Below are 17,413 nucleotides of genomic sequence, written 5' to 3' on the forward strand. Positions count from 1 at the left end.
GACATCCGTGGTATTGCTTTGAAGTTCAAAAAGGCATCTTTGGAATCCCCGGTTCAGGCCCGTTCCCACACATATCTACAGTAGAGGTCCCCACCCAAATCTCAGCATGATGGCTATCGCGCAGCTGGACATTCCGCTGGGAACAGGAATGTGGGCGATCGGTCGGATCTAGGGGTGTGAAGGCATTGATTAATCCCCGCTCCTTTGATGTGGGGCGAGGTCCTACTGTAGGGGGCAATAAACTGCATCTGTTGAGCTAAGTGATGGCCTGGGGTCAGGCCGGACAATAGGGAAGGGAGGAAGAGGTTATCAAAAGGGCCTGTTCTATGAATGAGATGAAAGAGTGAGGGGGTTCGGCACGGGATGTGGCTCGGAGACAGGGTCGCGCTGGAGGTGCGTTTATGACCCAAGCAGGAGAGACCGGGGGCTGTCGGGGATGCTTGCGAGGCTGGGGAGTGAGGGGGAGAGAGAGACGCTGGCTATCGGGAGTGGGCAGAGAGGCCATGGCAATCAAAATGGTTGCCGCTTACGCGCACGTATGGATCTGAAAAGGACAAGATGGCGCCGATAATGTTTACGCCACAATCCAGATTTTAACATGTACTCTTTGTGGTGTATCTCTAGTTTGTAGCTCTTCAGTGTCGTGTGGCAATTGATTAGTAGGGTACAGGTTTGTGTCTTTATTCATCATGTAAGGAATACCTATTATTAGTCCTATCCAAAGTATAATTACTATTGCTACACTACATAAACATATTCTACAACATGTTTTTAAACAACCTCATTTCGGTCTTCCATTAACAGAAGGATCAGCCATTTTGACTTAATAGGAGTTTCAACCCCTCTTTGTAACTTTACACAGCCTTTTTTTTACCCTGTGTGGATTTCAGGTTGGTCTCACTTCTTCGTCAGTCTGGTCAGTAATCAATTCTTCATCACTTTCGTCACTTATTTCCAAGTTTTCAAAGTCTTCCAAAACAAGATAAGTCCATTCAGGGCTTCGATATTTATTATTCAGTCTTTTTATTCGGGGACTCCTCCTTCTAGTTTGTATCACAGACGGCTCAGCTTGACTCGAGACTTCATTCACCTGCTCAGGTTCTTTGTTGATTGTCTTTAGTCTCAGTCTCAGCCTTTTGACAAATCTAGGCAACTTGTCTCCTTTTCTGAGTCTTTTAACTGGCACTGTGTCTTGGCCCTCTTCAAATGCTCTTTTATTTTTATTCAGTTGTGGCACATTTGTTTCAAGATCGTCTTCTGTTTTTCTCCCTGACTGACGAGGTCCAGGTCTTATTTCAGCTTCTTCTGCCTGGTCTCTAAACAGGCCTTAGCTGAATTTGACTTTGGTTTGTTTAGTTTTCTTCTTCCTGAACACAATCGTCTATTCCTATCTGGTCCTGTTCAAGTTCTTCGAACTTTTGATTTTCTTCCGCTTGAACCTCCGCCCTAATTTCTATCTGTCCCTCTTTAGGCTCAGGAGTTCTCAGGGGAGTGTCGATTGCCTGCTCTTTCCCTATCTGGTCCTCCTCAGTATCAGTTATGTTTTGGATTTCGATGATCTGAGTATCTCCTTCTACACCTGTCTCGTCCTCACTCTCCCACTGTCTATTTAAATAGGTCTGTCTTCTTGTTCTCACAGGATCTACAGTCAGGTTGATTATTGGAACCCAATCATCTTGACTGCAGCTCGGTTGTTCCTCTTCAGCTACTTCTGGATCAAGTTCTCGAGACCCTTCAGCTGCACAACCTTCAGCCTCAGTTTCCTCAGGTTCAGTCACTTTCTTCGTGTGACTGGCATGGATCCAGTGTGGCACTCCTGCACATTTCACAGCTGTGGTGTTAACCAGAATGACTTGTTGTGGTTTACCCCACCTTGGTGCAAGACACGTTTTTCGAGTATGTTTCTTTATCACTGCCCAATCACCAGGGTTCAGGTCATGTGCTGGAGTTACTGGTCTGGCGACAGCGTCTTCCCCAACCTGGTGAGAGATAGAACGCACTTGGTCAGCCAGTTCTTTGCAGTATTCTAGTACCAAATCATCAGATATGCTTATCAGTTTGTATCCTGGCACCCATGCCTGCCGCATTGCTCTTCCCATCAGTATCTCATGGGGACTCAAGACTGTGTTCCGGTCTGGAATACTTCTAAGTCCCATCAAAACAAGGGGCAAAGCATCTGGCCATTCCATTTGGGTTGACTCACACATTTTCCCCAATCTTGATTTGATAGTGCCATTCAATTGTTCCACCACTCCAGAAGCTTCTGGGCGATATGCACAGTGCAGTTTTTGCGTAATTTTAAATGCTTCACAAATTTGATTTATTATTTCACTATGGAAATGTTTTCCTCTGTCTGATTCAATTGTAGCTGGAAAACCGTACGGAGGTATAAGTTCCCTAAGTAACAGTTTAGCTACAGTGATGCTATCATTTCTGCGTGTGGGGTAGGCTTCCACCCATTTTGAAAACAGGCAGACAATGACAAGTATGTACTTCATTCCTTGACAAGGGGGTAACTGAATGAAATCAAGTTGTAATCGTATAAAAGCCTTTCCAATTTTTCCTGGCAACACTACTGTTTTCTTTCCTGGGTTAAATTGTTGACAAACCAGACACCTCTGACAGAGTGCCTCTGCTATGTTTCTGAATTTCGAGTTAAACCATGCCTGTCTAAATATGCATATCATAGCATCTCTTCCCAAATGTGTGTCTCCATGTATCAACATAGCCATAGGAGCAAGCAGACAGTCTGGTAACACAGGCATACCATCAAGGTAAACAATGACACCATCTTCAACCCTTCTCTGACAACCAAATTTCCTCCAATTTTCCTTCTCTTTTGGCTCTGCTGTGTCCTGTAAGTCTCTCACTTCTTCCCATGTGTTTATTCCTTCTAGCATCATAAGTTGGCAGCTGTTTCCATTCACCTCAACCTTTTTATTAACAGCCATTTTGTACCTTGCACAATGTTGGGCTAACTGGTCAGCATATCGATTACCTGCTGTCACTTTGTTGTTGCCAGATTTCTGAGCAGCACACTTGACCACAGCCAATTCTTTTGGTAACTGGATTGCTTCCAGTAAATCTTGTACATATTTTCCATTTTTGATGGGAGTACCCGAAGAAGTCAGAAACTCCCTTTGCATCCACAATTGGCCAAAGTCATGCACAACTCAATAACCATATTGGCTGTCAGTATATATGGTTACTTTCCAGTTCTTTCCAAATTTACAGGCTCTTGCCAATGCAACCAATTCAGCTACTTGTGCAGACTTGACTCCAGGTAAATAGGATGCTTCGACTGGACCTCTCAAAGTACACACCGAGTAAGCATCGCTTAGACCTCCTTCCTCATGTCTCATACAAAAGCCATCTACAAACAGCTCATATTCTGCATTAGTTAAGGGCTCTTCTTTTATGTCTGATCGTGGTTTTGTACTATACTCTGTCAGGTCAATGCAATCATGTTCAACCTCTCCCTTTACTTCTGCTGAGAGTGAATTTGGTAGTAGGGTAGCTGGATTCAAGATGTTACATCTCGCAATGGTTACGTTTCCTGCACCTACAAGGATTCTCTCATACTTAGTCAGCCGATTAGGTATGAGATACTGGGTTTTTGTTCTTGTCAACAAAATTACAACTGCATGTGGAACATATACAGTTACAGGATGCCCCATAATGATGGATTCACTCTGCTCAAGACTCATGCAAGTTGCAGCTACTGCTTTCAGTCATCCAGGTAATGCGGCTGCCACTGGGTCCAATGTGGAAGAAAAATATGCCACTGGACGTCTCGTTAAGCCATGAATTTGGGTCAGGACTGAGAGTGCACAATTGTCTTGTGTGTCACAAAACAATGCAAACTCTTTCAAATAGTCAGGCATTCCTAGTGCTGGAGCTGTACACAGACATTCTTGTAATTTTACAAAAGCAGTCATGCTTTCGTCATCCCACTCCACTGGGTCATTGGCTCCTTTCTTTGTCATTTTTATCAATGGTCTTGCTAGGACTGCAAATCCCACAATCCACTGCCTGCAGTATCCTACAACTCCAAGAAACATTCTGATTTCTTTCTGGGTGTTGGGCAACTCCATGTTTCAATTTATTATAATTCTCTCTGTGGTAACTTTCCTGACACCCCTTTCTAGTTGGTGCCCCAGATATTTTACTGATGAAGTACAGAACTGTAATTTATCTGGTGACACTTTATGTCCTCCTTCACCTAAATGGTTCAGTAATGCAATGGTGTCAACAACACAGTCTTTCCGGCTTTTGGACGCCACCAAGAGGTCATCTATGTATTGCACCAGGACTGACTTTCTGGGCAATATCAGAGATTCAAGGCATTTTTTCAGAATTTGATTAAAAATTGAGGGACTCTCTGTGTACCCCTGAGGAACACAATTCCAAAAGTAGACATGACTGTCGAATTCAAATGAGAAAAGAAATTTTCTGTCTGGATGCAATGGAATCGAAAAAAATGCATGACACAGGTCAATGACAGTAAACCATCCAGCATTCCACGGTATTTGGTATAAAATCACTGCAGGATTTGGCAGACCTGGACAGCAAGGAACAACAATTTTATTAACCTTGCGGAGGTCTTGTACGACCCTGTACTTACCACTCGGTTTCTTTATGCCAATTATGGGTGAGTTACAAGGACTGCTCAACACTTCTTGCAAAATTCCTGTTTCAAGCAAACGTTTTATTTCTATAGCAACCCCTGCTTTTACTTCTGCACTCATTTTATACTGTTGAGTATTTGGGTAAACTGCATCTTCCTTTATTGCTATTTTAAATGGGTCAACATTTGCCATTAATCCTACTTCTTTTCCAGTAAAATACCATACCTCCGGTTTGACTGTCTGTTGGAGTTCTTCTGGCAAGTCTTGTATGGTCAGCTTTTTAATTTCTGTCTCCTGTTTTGCTAACATTAATTTATACATTCCGTCTTCATCTGGGATTTGAATTTCAACGCCATTTGGTGTGCAAAAGATGGTACAATTCATTTTGCACAACAAATCTCGTCCTAACAAGTTCACAGGACTTGAATCACAGACAACAAATTCACGCATTTCTTTAAAATTACCGATTCTGACTTCCATGGGTTCTGTAACTGGGGTACTAATCTGTTTATTAGAAACACCCACTACTTGGATTGCTTCTCCCGAGAGGGGTAGGTTTGGAACGTCCACTGTTCTCACAGTAGAACGGGTAGCACCAGTGTCCAACAGAAAGGTGACATCATTTCCTTCAACCTTTTCTTCAATGTATGGCCCTGACTGGTCCACCGGCAAGGAGGCGCCAAGCACGCACTCCTCGTCCTCCCCCCTCAGGCACCGTCAGTAAGGTTCGTCACAGAGGAATGTGTCGTTTAACAGAAATTGTGAAGTTGCTGTATCTCTACTCTCCCTTCCTTCCCACTTTGTGGTATCTACACTCTGTTGTGCTTTGCTCCTATAATTTGGCATAGGTGCATGAGGCAACTGATTCTGCTTTACCTGCTGCTGAGTCTTCCATGGCACCCATTCTGCGTCTGTGGATTTAAATCATTATTTTGCCCATTACCACTCCGCACAGCCTTACACTTGTCTTTCCAGTGCCCCAACTTTCCGCACCCGTGGCAGGGAAACTTCTTTTTTGCCTCTTCTCTACTCATTTTTCCCCTCGGCTTCCCCCATTTCCGGTTCCCTGATTTTGGTTACTAGTCATTTTGTTTAACTGCTGTTCTTGATGTTCTGCTAATTTTACCTGTGCCCACATGACCTTTTCTTTCAGCACTTTCCATTTATTTTTTAGCTCATCTTTACAGTACTTTGATATTTGAGGACTTCGTCAATTGGTTTATCCTGCCAACAAATTTTATTGTCTTTGATCCACTGTGAAATTTCAGGCCTTAACCATAACACAAATCGATAGATGAAATGGGTCATGTCTTTCATTTCAATATTGTCCAGTCCACTGTACTGCTTGAACACCTGTAACAGACGTTCATAGTATGCATGTACAGTTTCATCTCGGTTCTGAGTGGTTCTGTCTATCCTAGTCCAGTCAGTCTCCTTCACAGGCACCTTTCCTTTCAGGTACAACATCACCTGATTATATTTCTTCATCACATCCTCGGAAGGTGCCCCTGTCTTTGGGTCTCTGGGGTATTCTTCAGTAGGCCGATCAACAGCAATTTTACATTCTGTTCACAAATCTACGGGAACTACAATGTCAAAAAATCCGTCTAGATCTTTCAAAAGACATTTGGAAACTTTCATGAATCTTTCGACCTGCCTGTACCACTCTACAGGTTTTTCGCGCAGTTTTGGGAAATCATTACATATCCTGTCTGGACCATGGCACATGTACATAACCTCCACCTGGTACTTCTCGCATAGGGCATCATTTTTCCACCTTTTTTGCTTCTTTTAAGACATATTCTGAAGTCATTTGCCTTGATCTGACCTCTTCTTTTTTCTTTGCCCAACTGGCTTTCCATTTTTCTAAGTCTCCCCATTTTTGTAACAGGTTTAATAATTCTCTTATCTGCACTTTTCTTCCTGACACGTTCATGTTTTCTAAATCTTTGTCAGAGAATTCTGCTCTGTATGGTTTTTGCAATACTTTAGATCTACCAATGTCAATTCCCATGCTAGCTGCGGTGTCCATTAACTTTTCATGGTACACGCTTGTATTTCGAGTGATACTTTTACAGATGAATTACAATTCGTCTTCACTAAGATATTTAGTCTGTCCAGACCCACATTCCCAGCCATAAATTCCTCCAATTCGATTCTCAATTTATATATATCCAATGGTTTTGGCTGAGTTTTTAGTTTCTCTATTTCTCGGGTCCATCTGTCTATTTCTTCAGGAGTCACTACCGTGGCACTTCTCGTACCAGGAGATGTCTCTATATGGACTTCTCTTGAATTTAAAGGAGAGTTATTTCTCATTGAACTGCCTTCTGGTTCCCTTATTGGTAAATCCATTAGTGAGATCACTGACTCACACTCACTTGCCTGGTCATCTATTATCAACGGTTCTTTTCTTGGCTGTACTACTGATGTAGTTATAACTGGAGCTTTTGGACTAGCTTGCTTATCCCCGTACAAAGGAATAACTGGGCCAATAGTTACTGGAATTGCCAAAGCTTCAGGACTTGTATTTAATTGTGAAATTTTCTGAATCAGCTCACTTCTCTGTTTATTCAAGGCCTCTCTTTCTATGTCCTGTAGTATCTTTTCAATGGAGGTCTCATGTATTATTTGCGGCATCAAAGGTGGTTTCAAAAACGGGGCACTTGGATTTACTGTACTTGGTCCCTCATCATAATGAGGTTTAAAAAATGGGTTATTCGGATTTACTACTCTGGATTCTTCATTATAAGGTGGTGGATTCTTCATTAATAAATCCTCCATGTAATCATCATCTGACTCACCACTGGTCATTAAATGTTTTGTTTTCTCGTCTCAACATGGATTCATTCCGGGTAAAGGAACGACTCAACATACTAGACAGGTAATTACGGCATTTGATGCAGCAAGTATTCTGGGAGACCCTATGGCAGCTTTGTTTCTAGATGCCGAAAAAGCATTTGATAGGGTCTCCTGGGGGTACCTATGGGCAGTTTTGAGGTGGAGCGGCATAGGGGTGGGATTTATTAAGGCCCTGCAGACACTGTATATAAACCCGGTGGCTAAGATAAGGGTTAATAGAGGGCAGTCAACCACAGTTAATATCAATAGAGGAACGAGGCAGGGGTGTCCCTCTTCTCCCCTGCTTTTTGCGCTGTACCTCGATCCATACTTACGCAGGTTGGAATGTAATGATCAGATTCCACCACTAGTATTGAATGGATGCCGGATTAAAACGTTGGCATATGCGGACGATGTGGCCATCTTGACTCCGAATCCTGCAGATGCTATTAGGGCAATCGAAGGTGAGGCTAATCGGTTTGGGCAATTCTCGGGTTACAGCCTGAATAATACTAAAACCCAGATAGTTAAAAACAGCTTTGTAGTATGTAATGATGATAGAGTTGTGGGGGCGGCAACCTATCTAGGTGTGCTGATTACATCAGAAGTAGATAAGATAGTAAAAGACAATATGTCACCCTTAATAGCCCAAGTAAAAACGGATTTAGAGAGGATGAACAACCTACACCTGTCGCTGGTAGGGTGTACCAACGTCATCAAGAAGTTCTTCCTAAATTTTTGTATCTCTTTAGGGCCATTCCTCTCCTGTTTGAAGCCAGCTGGTTTAATGGTCTAGAGGCCATATGCAATAGGTTTATCTGGGCACACGGTAAGACCCGGAGGGCCTATAGGTTTATGACACTTCCTAGGGACAAGGGGGGTTGGGGTGCACCAGATTTCCGTTTATAATATATGGCATCTGTTTTGCAATATATGCAGGGATTAATTGGAGGGAATAATGACGATGAAAGGGTGAATAACTTTTCCACTGGGGTTTATGCTGTGTGCTTGGGGCAAATGTTGATAATTGTTTTTTAAATTGTATTGATTTTGGTTATTTTAAGAGAACCCGGTTCAAGACAGTTTTGGCTGCAGTAAGTGTGTGGAATGCCTTTCTAAAGAAAGCCAAGATGGGGAGGTACAATAGATATGTGTCTCTGATTAACAACAGATCATTCCCCACTGAAATATTCGCTGATCATTATTATTATTATTATTATTATTAATGAGTTTTATATCGCGCCTGGTTACCCTTAGGCATCCCCGCGCTCATCCAGAGAGATACGCCAAAGCAAGAGACACAGGAATTAGGCAGGGAACAAATGAGTTTTTAAAAGTTTACGAAACCGCAGGGTGCTCGTTTCCAAGCGCAAGTGCAGCGGGAGGGAATTCCACAATGTTGCCACATTTATGGAGAATCTTCTGCCACCGGTTCTTGCCTTCCTAACCCTCGCAACTTGCAACAGTTGTAGATGATCTGAGCGAAGGGCACGAGAGGCCTTATAAGATTGAACCATATCCCGTAGGATAGGTGGGCCCTTCCCTTGCAAAATTTTGTGGGCCATACAAAGTGCCTTAAATTTCACCCTCTCTCTGACAGGGAGCCAATGTAGCGCCTACAGCGCAGGGCGAGCTGACTGTCGCCTGGGAAGGTCCGTCAGAAGCCTGGCGGCCGCATTTTGCACTTGCTGCAGTTTGTTTAAGGTAGATTCTGGGGCCCCCAGAAACAGCGCGTTGCTAAAATCCAGCCGTGAGATGATGAGCCCCTGGATGAGTAATCTCCTGGCAGCCACTGGGAGGAGAGGTAGAATCTTCCGGGCTGACCGGAGCAGACCGAAACACACGCTTGCGGTCTTTTTAGCGTGTGTCTTGAAAGAAAGGTCCTGCTCCAGCCACACCCCCAAGCTCTTGATCTCCTGTTTGGGGGTGGGTGCAACTCCCAGGCAACTAGGCCAGCTACTAGGTGACAAGGAGGGAGGGGAGTTCCCCAGCATCATCAATTCCGTTTTTGAGCCGTTAAGTTTGAGTGCTGAGCTGCACATCCAGTTAAAGATATTAGCCAGACATGTGTGCAGCCGGTCGGGTTGATTTGCCGACTGGGGGAGCCCTACCACCAACTGAGTATCATCAGCATAGCTGATGATCTTGATACCCAGTGGCAGTACTACACTCTCCAGTGGGGCCATATAAATGTTAAATAAAGTAGGGCTCAGCGATGAGCCCTGCGGCACACCACACTGGAGAGGGACCGATGGTGACTTCTCGTGGCCTTCCCACACCTCAAACGTCCGGCCTTCCAGAAAGGACGCGAACCACTTCAGGGCCATCCCGGAGACCCCTACCCCCGACAGCCGTTGGAGTAGCACCTGGTGGTCTACGGTGTCGAATGCCGCACTGAGGTCCAGGAGGATCACTGTCACTGATCCCCCTGAATCTAAAATGCTCCTGGCATTCTCCACGACTGCCAGCAGGGCAGTATCCGTCCCCTGCCCGGGGCGAAAGCCCGTTTGAGAGTCACCCAGAAGGGAGTTAGACTCCAAAAAACCCGATAGGCGACTATTCACCAGCTTCTCCGCCACCTTACTAAGGCCAGGGAGCAGGGAAATAGGCCTAAAGTTAGCAAGGTCGGCTGCATCCAGATTAGGCTTCTTCAAAAGGGCCTTGACAACCGCTCCCTTCCAGCTGGGGGGCACCACTCCTTGGGTGAAAGATAGATTTATGAGGTCCGTCACTGGGCCGCCGATGGTAAAGGCTACCTGCTTCAGATATTTCATTGGTGCAGGGTCTTTCGGAGATCCAATCTTCATGGCCACCAGGACTTCGAGTACTTCTTCCATAGTGACAGGACCGAAAGAATTCAACTCCACTGATCGCGCCCTGGGCTGAGACCCTGGGTAACCACCCGAAAGAGTCTCCTGGGCTGGCTGAGGGAGAGATGCCAAGATGTTATCTATTTTGGTTTTAAAGAAGGAGGCGAGTTCTGAACATTTCTCACGTGGATTGTCGTACACGACCTGAGGTTCGGGAGTTTTCAAGAGTTCTTTGATAACCCTGAACGATTCTTTCGAGGAATTAGAAGAGGAGCCTATTCTCTCCTCGAAAAACTCAGATTTCGCTACCTGGATTGCGGATTTATAGATACTAAGAGCCGCCCGATATTCTCTCCGGGTATTTTCGCTCCAGTCTCTCAGTGATCATACAATGGCAGAGTGGGCAGCAAGGGGGATCACGCAAATAGGTGACCTGTTTTGCCATGACGGATTTGCACAGTTTTCAGACCTACGAGATGCATATGGGCTGGACAATAGAGGGTTTTTTAAGTATCTACAGATTAGGAGCTTTTTCAAAAACAAGGTGGGAGGTCTCGCAGGCTTTGATAAAAATGAAATAATGGAGAAAATTAAGCTGATGGGGGATCGCACAATTAGGTCATTTTATGCAATTTTGATAAAGGGAAGGGTGGATGATCTGGAGAAATTTAGCACGAAATGGGCGGAGAAATTGGGAGATGAAAACACCCTATTTCTCGAGTCTCTGAATTTAGGACGTACAATTTTGTGTGCAGCCCCTCTGCAGTCTCAGCACTACAAAACATTATATTTTCTTTATTAAACTCCGGCGAGGATAGCAAAATGGGGTGGTAATACAGGAACTACCTGTCCCCGATGTAATTCATTGGAGGCGGATAGCATACATATCTTTGCCACTTGCCCTCAACTAAACTCATTGATTAAAGGGATAGAGGGGTTTCTAACAAGATCTTTGGATATACAAATTACTCTTACACCATCTTGGATTCTGCTAGGGGCGGGTAAGGGTGAGCAGGAACAGCATGCTGAATTCCTATTTGTTGCTATGGCTGTTTATAGACTGGTAATAGCTAGGGCTTGGCTTGATAAAAATCCCCCAGCATTTCAAATTTGGCTGGCAAATCTGTTATATTCATATAATATTGAGAAAGATATCTATGCACGGAAGGGGAGGAGAGGAAGGTGCTTAGGTATAAGGATTTGGGAGCCCTTAAGTAAATGGAAGGAGATGCAAAGTAGTGACCAATAGGAAATTTTCCCCCTTTTGGTGTTTTCTTTTTTTCCTCTTTTTTCTCTTTGCTTTGTTTTCTTGATTGATTGAAATGTTAAAATTTTTTGATTATTTTTTATTTAAATAGGTAAAGGAATGACAACATGATGAATGATGTATTGCATATGTATCTGAGATCTGATTTGTGAAATATGGATTAATGAAATTGGCAGTTGTTAAAGATTAACGTGTACAGGATAAAGTGTGCTTAACTTGAATAATAAAAATATATTAATAAAAAAAATTGTTTTGTTTTCTCAGTCCTTTTACCTCCAGTAGATTCTTCTAGAGTTAATACAGGATATAATCCTTCAACTAACATGTTATGTCTCCATTATTTCATTTTTTTATCTCTGGTTTCTCTCTGTACCTTTGGATAGAATTTACTTAACCCTTTGTCAATTCTGGGCCTGTCTCGCTCAAAAGCCTCTATTTCTCATTCCTCTAAAGCCTCATATTGCGTCAATCTAGGTCTGGGATGTAAATCATTCATTCGAGTCCTCAAGTTGAACAAAATTCTTCCATTAAATGTACCTTCTAAGGGAAATGCTAAAATTCCATCATCTTTAGTATACTCCACCCAGTTCTCTAACCATACACAAGAATGGTAGCCTCTATCAAACATCATAAATTATGCGGGAGTGTTTGGTGGTGGAATAATGACTCCTTCTCTAGTTTTGATGGGCTTGTCTTTCTTAAAGTAATGCTTAACTCTGTCTACGAGTGACAATTTTCTTTTGCTTCCGTACATATTGCTTGGTCTGCCTCTTATCATCTGCTCCCTAGCAAACCCTAAATATCTCGGATCAGGTTGAGTTTCTGAACTATATAATTGCCACATATATTTTCACAATATTCAAGATCACTTGATTTTGTTTACAAATCACTTCTAATACTAGCGCGTCTTTTATTTTCCTACAACTAACCAACAAGGCGGTTTCAAATAATTTCAACCAATGAGTGTGCGGCCTTTCTCGTGAGACGAGTTCTCACGCTCCTGTGCTCACCCCTCCTTTACAATGCTATCTCAGCTAGACACCCGCTGTCTCGACTAATACCAGCGCGGCACTGAGTGACGTCAGCGCAGCTCCACAACTGACTCCCTTTCTCACTAGGTAATATTAACTCAATTTCTTTTACTTTTAAAGTGCAAGTGCTCTGTTTTAATTTACAACATTCGCCACTATGCTCGAGTCACTAGAAAGGAAAGATTTATTTCACTGCAAGTAAATCCCTTTAGTTTACTTTTCACACTCTGCGGATAGATCTCTAATGCCTACCCTTCACACGAGCATTAGAGTACCTGCTACTCCTTCGGACTCATCCACTCTTGAGATATATACTAAGGCCAAAGTTTCACCAGTGAACCCCTTTGCTACCAATTAAGCTCAGACGAACCTGCTACTCCTTCCGTGTGACCCCTTCTAGGTGATATCACAATAGAAGTTTTGCCAGCGAACTCTTTGCTATCATTTATTCATACATTCATAGATTCATACAGAAAACCCTAAATAGTACTTCCGATTTTACCTAACCCTGCACTAATTTCCTTGAGCCACTGACCTCACTGCGATGTAGCTTCCCTTTACCACCCGCTATTCTGCCCCCGGGGATTCCAGACAAACATATAACAGTCACAAAACGGGTTTGGTTAATACATAATCAACACATCCTAAAATCAGTAAAATTTCAAAACATTTTAGAACATTTCATATTTGAATAAACATTTTACATTTGATCGATCAATACTTTCATTTAGCAGCAATTTAAATTCTCCTTTTTAGTAGCAAATTACCTACCTACCTATCTTAACTAATCCCTAACCATGCCTCTTCTACCAAGTAAATATACTGATAGAGCGCGCCGGTCACCCAACTATAAATTTACCAAACACTCACCTAGGCCCATATTCAAATTAATCACAATTTCTTAGGTCAGGTAACCTGTGCACTGACTATCAGATATTTGTACTTCCTAGGTCCTATACCCTTGACTTACTCTCCTGGTCATCGGTATCTGTGAACCTATGGGATCAGGGAGTATAGCATAATATGTATGGTAGCAAGACAACAATATGCACTCATATAATAACCACAGACTCAAGAAGTTTTGAAAACCTTTATCTAATTTTCATCAAAAGTCATAAGCCAAAGATTAACAGCAGGCAAGCTATCAATAATCAGAATCACAAACAGCGTATAACTATGCAAAAGATATATTATGCCAACCATTTAGAATTCTAAAGGAAAGGTAAGAACAAGGAACATACTGAATAGAACTTATAGGAAAACATGACTATGAAATTATATTTTCTAAAGGACGGGAAATATAAGGGGCATGCTATAAATCACAGTTTAATCTCTTCAAAAGGGTGGGTAAAAAGAGGGAACACAACTTGTAATGACGAAACTGAATTAACCATGTAGCTATAGGGAAGGTAAGAAAATGGAACACACTAAGAATTCAGAATAACCACTTTAGCTTTTCTAAGGGAGGGTAAAGAAAAAGGAACATCTATATTTTCATGAACAGCCCTTTATCTTCAATTCTAAAGGAGGGAGAAAATGGGTCATGCTAAAATAGCAAGAATCACGATTTTGTTATTTATCACAAAGGAGGGGGAAAGAAAAGGAACATATGCAATTATGACTTTAGCAAGATTCAGGGAGAGTAAGAAAAGGACGCAAATATACTAAGTGTTACCCACACAGATGTATATTTACCTAGAACGGTGTGAAGACCAACCCTGGCCACGGGTCAGTTAAAAGGACAGTAGAAACCCCAAAGAATGCAGTTGCCAGTAGGCCAGCAGGTGCAGTATGGAAATCAGGACAGGGTAGGCCAGATTTGGATCACTACAGGACCACCGAAAGTTGAGACCAGCACCCGCAGTTCAGTTGCAACGCCTGCGCTACTCCCTCTCTGCAGCTATTAGTCAAAATCCCGATTGGGTTATCGAATTCCCCAGCAAAGTGCTTCGCTAGCACTTCAGGTCCCAAAACCCCGATTGGGTCAGCGAGTCTTCTGACAGAGTGCTTCGCAGCAACTTTGTTCTCGATCAGCTATTGAGTGCGTTGGGTCATTGACAGGTCAGCTATTTGGACAAGTCGGACAATTTCTCTAGCTAAACCTAAGCTAGTTATACTATTTTCCAGGTCAATGTACCACCCCCTCCGATGTTGCAAGTGTAAGGTTCCCCAATTTCGATTGGACAGGAGAGGAGGAGAGGTCGACACACCACCTAAATATTTGATACTTCAGCATGGAATATTAAGTTTTACGTTCCCGCCCATCATTTTCAGGTTCACATTACATCTGCATTTCACTTCACAATGGTCGCTTTATTAATAAATACATTGTAATTCAACAGGTACAGTCTGGCTTCTTCGATCGAGGGGAGAGGTCAGCTTCCCAGGCGCATCTTGGCTGTGACCGTGTTGGCTGGGTTTCAATGACAAATGACTTCAGCCCTCCTCTTGTAGAGTGCTGTGTGCAAAAGGATTTTCAAAATGGAGTATTCCCGTCCCTTCGGCCCAAAGATTACGATACATGAAAAGTAAAAGGAAACAGTTTTAGAACACAGAATAAATAATTTCACTGTATACCATGAACTTCTACTCTATACCCATTACCTTATTTTTATCTATAGCATTAGGATTAAGCAAAACGAACTGCTTAGCAAAAGCAGCAGTGCAAGCTCCTCGCATGTGAGAACACAGAGCAGACATATTAGCTCTAGTGCGTAGAAGCAACAGATTCCCTCCAAAGCTGCGAGTACGTCATGTCACGTGGGTATGACAGACGCATGCGCAGTAGAAATTCCCGCGTAGCAGCGGCCATTTTAAATGCAAGCGTATTTAGGATTAGGAAACACATAAGCAAGGTTCACTCGGATGCCCGATATCAATGTAAAGGTGCAAAATTAATAAAACAAACATGTTGGTTAATTTGTTAACGTTATTCGAGGTTCATGAATACAAGCAAGTCGCTTCATATGCGAATCCTTGCTCCATCAAAAGCACTGGCCCTGTGAGCAAAACAGAGCCAGAACTCACTGCTCATATCAGCGTCCATACCGATTGAGAAGGCCATATTATCAATTTGTATTATACAAATTGATAATATGGCCTTCTCATTCAATCAGTCCAACCTGTTACTGCCATACTGCGGTTGGATACGGAGCTGCAGCTGATACCTGACAATTGAGGATGATTGACAGGTCTGTGTAGATATTCAAGTTAACACATGGACCACACAAGAAGTGGAGCACAAATCAGTTGTGCTCCACTTCTCCACTCCACTCAGTTGAACTGTAGCACTTTCCACACCATAAAGATTTATAAATGTCCTATTAAGTGCAACGATATTCATGTTTTAAAGAGGGGGGGGGGGCTTGGTGTCGCTCACATAGAGCAATTTTAAATGATTGTTATGTATGCCAAAATGTGGGAACACCTCAGTGAGAGATGTAGGGAAGCGCTGTAGTGGAGAACCGTTTATGCAGGAAACATAAAATAGCATTCGTTTTTTATTTTTGCTTTTAAATTAAAAGCTTGCCTCTTCGGAGCGTATATGTATAACTATTTGCAGAATGCCCTACGTAAAATCACGGTGTTGGGTGGTTAGAAATTTGAAATGCTCCTCTCAGTAACCACCAAAACCATTCGCCCACCCAATCATCCACATTGGCTGACCTTTTCATCCAAGAAATCCCACAAAAACATACATTCTCTCATAAATAAACGAACACCTTTAACTCTACTAATTAAAATATAATTCACTCTAGATGGAAAGTCATAGGTTGTTGAATGACGGAAGACAGCTGCCGTGCATCTCTTTAACTTAATGAGGGCACATGGAAGAGAAGACGACGTACGCCGTGCCTGACCTCAGCATGGCCGTGACGCGACAAGCACGTTTGCACGCGCGGCCTACTGGGTAAGATCTCTGCGAGTCCCCGCCCCCTTGTCAAATTTCCAACGGCACCAGGTGGGAAAAAGAAACTCTAAGCCATGGACCCAGAGGCTGAGGAGATGGAAGAAGAGTTGGAACGGGAATTGAAAAGGATCAGCCTGTCGTACTCTGAAGGGGACGAGGAGGAAGGGACAGAGCCGCCAGTAGAAGTGTCGGAGGCGGTAAGGAGCTGGGAGAGGGCAAAGCGCCGCTGCTTTGAGTTACAGTTGTTGTGTTACCTTTGTTGCTAGGCGACGGCTACTTCTGAAAGTGCAATGCAGCAGTGCCATGCGTTCGTGGATTTTGGCAGCCTCGGTATAAACCTCTGCTTCAGTGGGGTAGTCACTTTCTCTTCGCATTTGTTAGGGCATAATAATGATGCGGTTTAATTCGAAAACAATGATTTCTGTGGGAAACAGGCATATGGAAGGTCGGTGTCTCACATCACTCCCTTTTACTGCACGTATTTCGCTTTAAACCTTGGAGTAGGTAGTAACCCCATCGATTTCAGTAATGCAGCCCCATAAACCCAGAACTTAAAGCAAGTCTGCCTTTTTAATTAAAGGGGTTTTCACAAAGTTTTACCTCTTCACGATTTCTGTAGAATCCCTAAGTGATCATTCATTGTTTTCAAATATTAGATGTCCTTAAACAAACACCAACAAAGCCTTTCAACTTTGCCAGTTCTAGTTTTGTCATGTCATGTTTTTAGCAAACAAAATAAAAAGAGGGGCTCCCTTTTCAAGAATATTTGTCGAAATTGCATAAATATGCACATATTCACATAAGCAAGAATAAGTTATAAGCGATGTTCCCTCGTCAAGTCGAACTGATAAGTTCTCTGTGTGTAATAACACTATGTCTGCTCGAGACTGTACAAGAATAGCATCAATTGGTGAACAAAAAACAAT

The 17,413-nt window shown here is 42.9% G+C and overlaps 1 protein-coding gene across 1 annotated transcript in view; it reads left to right on the forward strand.

Moving 5' to 3' along the window:
• Positions 1-16,511: 16,511 nt before the first annotated feature.
• LRRIQ1 (leucine rich repeats and IQ motif containing 1) overlaps positions 16,512-17,413 on the forward strand; it is a 1,358,071-nt gene continuing 1,357,169 nt past the window's right edge. The window contains exon 1 of the mRNA XM_078678880.1: positions 16,512-16,684. Coding sequence (XP_078535006.1) covers positions 16,562-16,684 — 123 coding nt within the window. The 5' untranslated portion in view covers positions 16,512-16,561. The remainder of the gene's footprint in view (positions 16,685-17,413) is intronic.

This window comes from Lissotriton helveticus, chromosome 1_1 (assembly GCF_964261635.1).
Source record: "Lissotriton helveticus chromosome 1_1, aLisHel1.1, whole genome shotgun sequence".
NCBI classification, from domain to species: domain Eukaryota; kingdom Metazoa; phylum Chordata; class Amphibia; order Caudata; family Salamandridae; genus Lissotriton; species Lissotriton helveticus.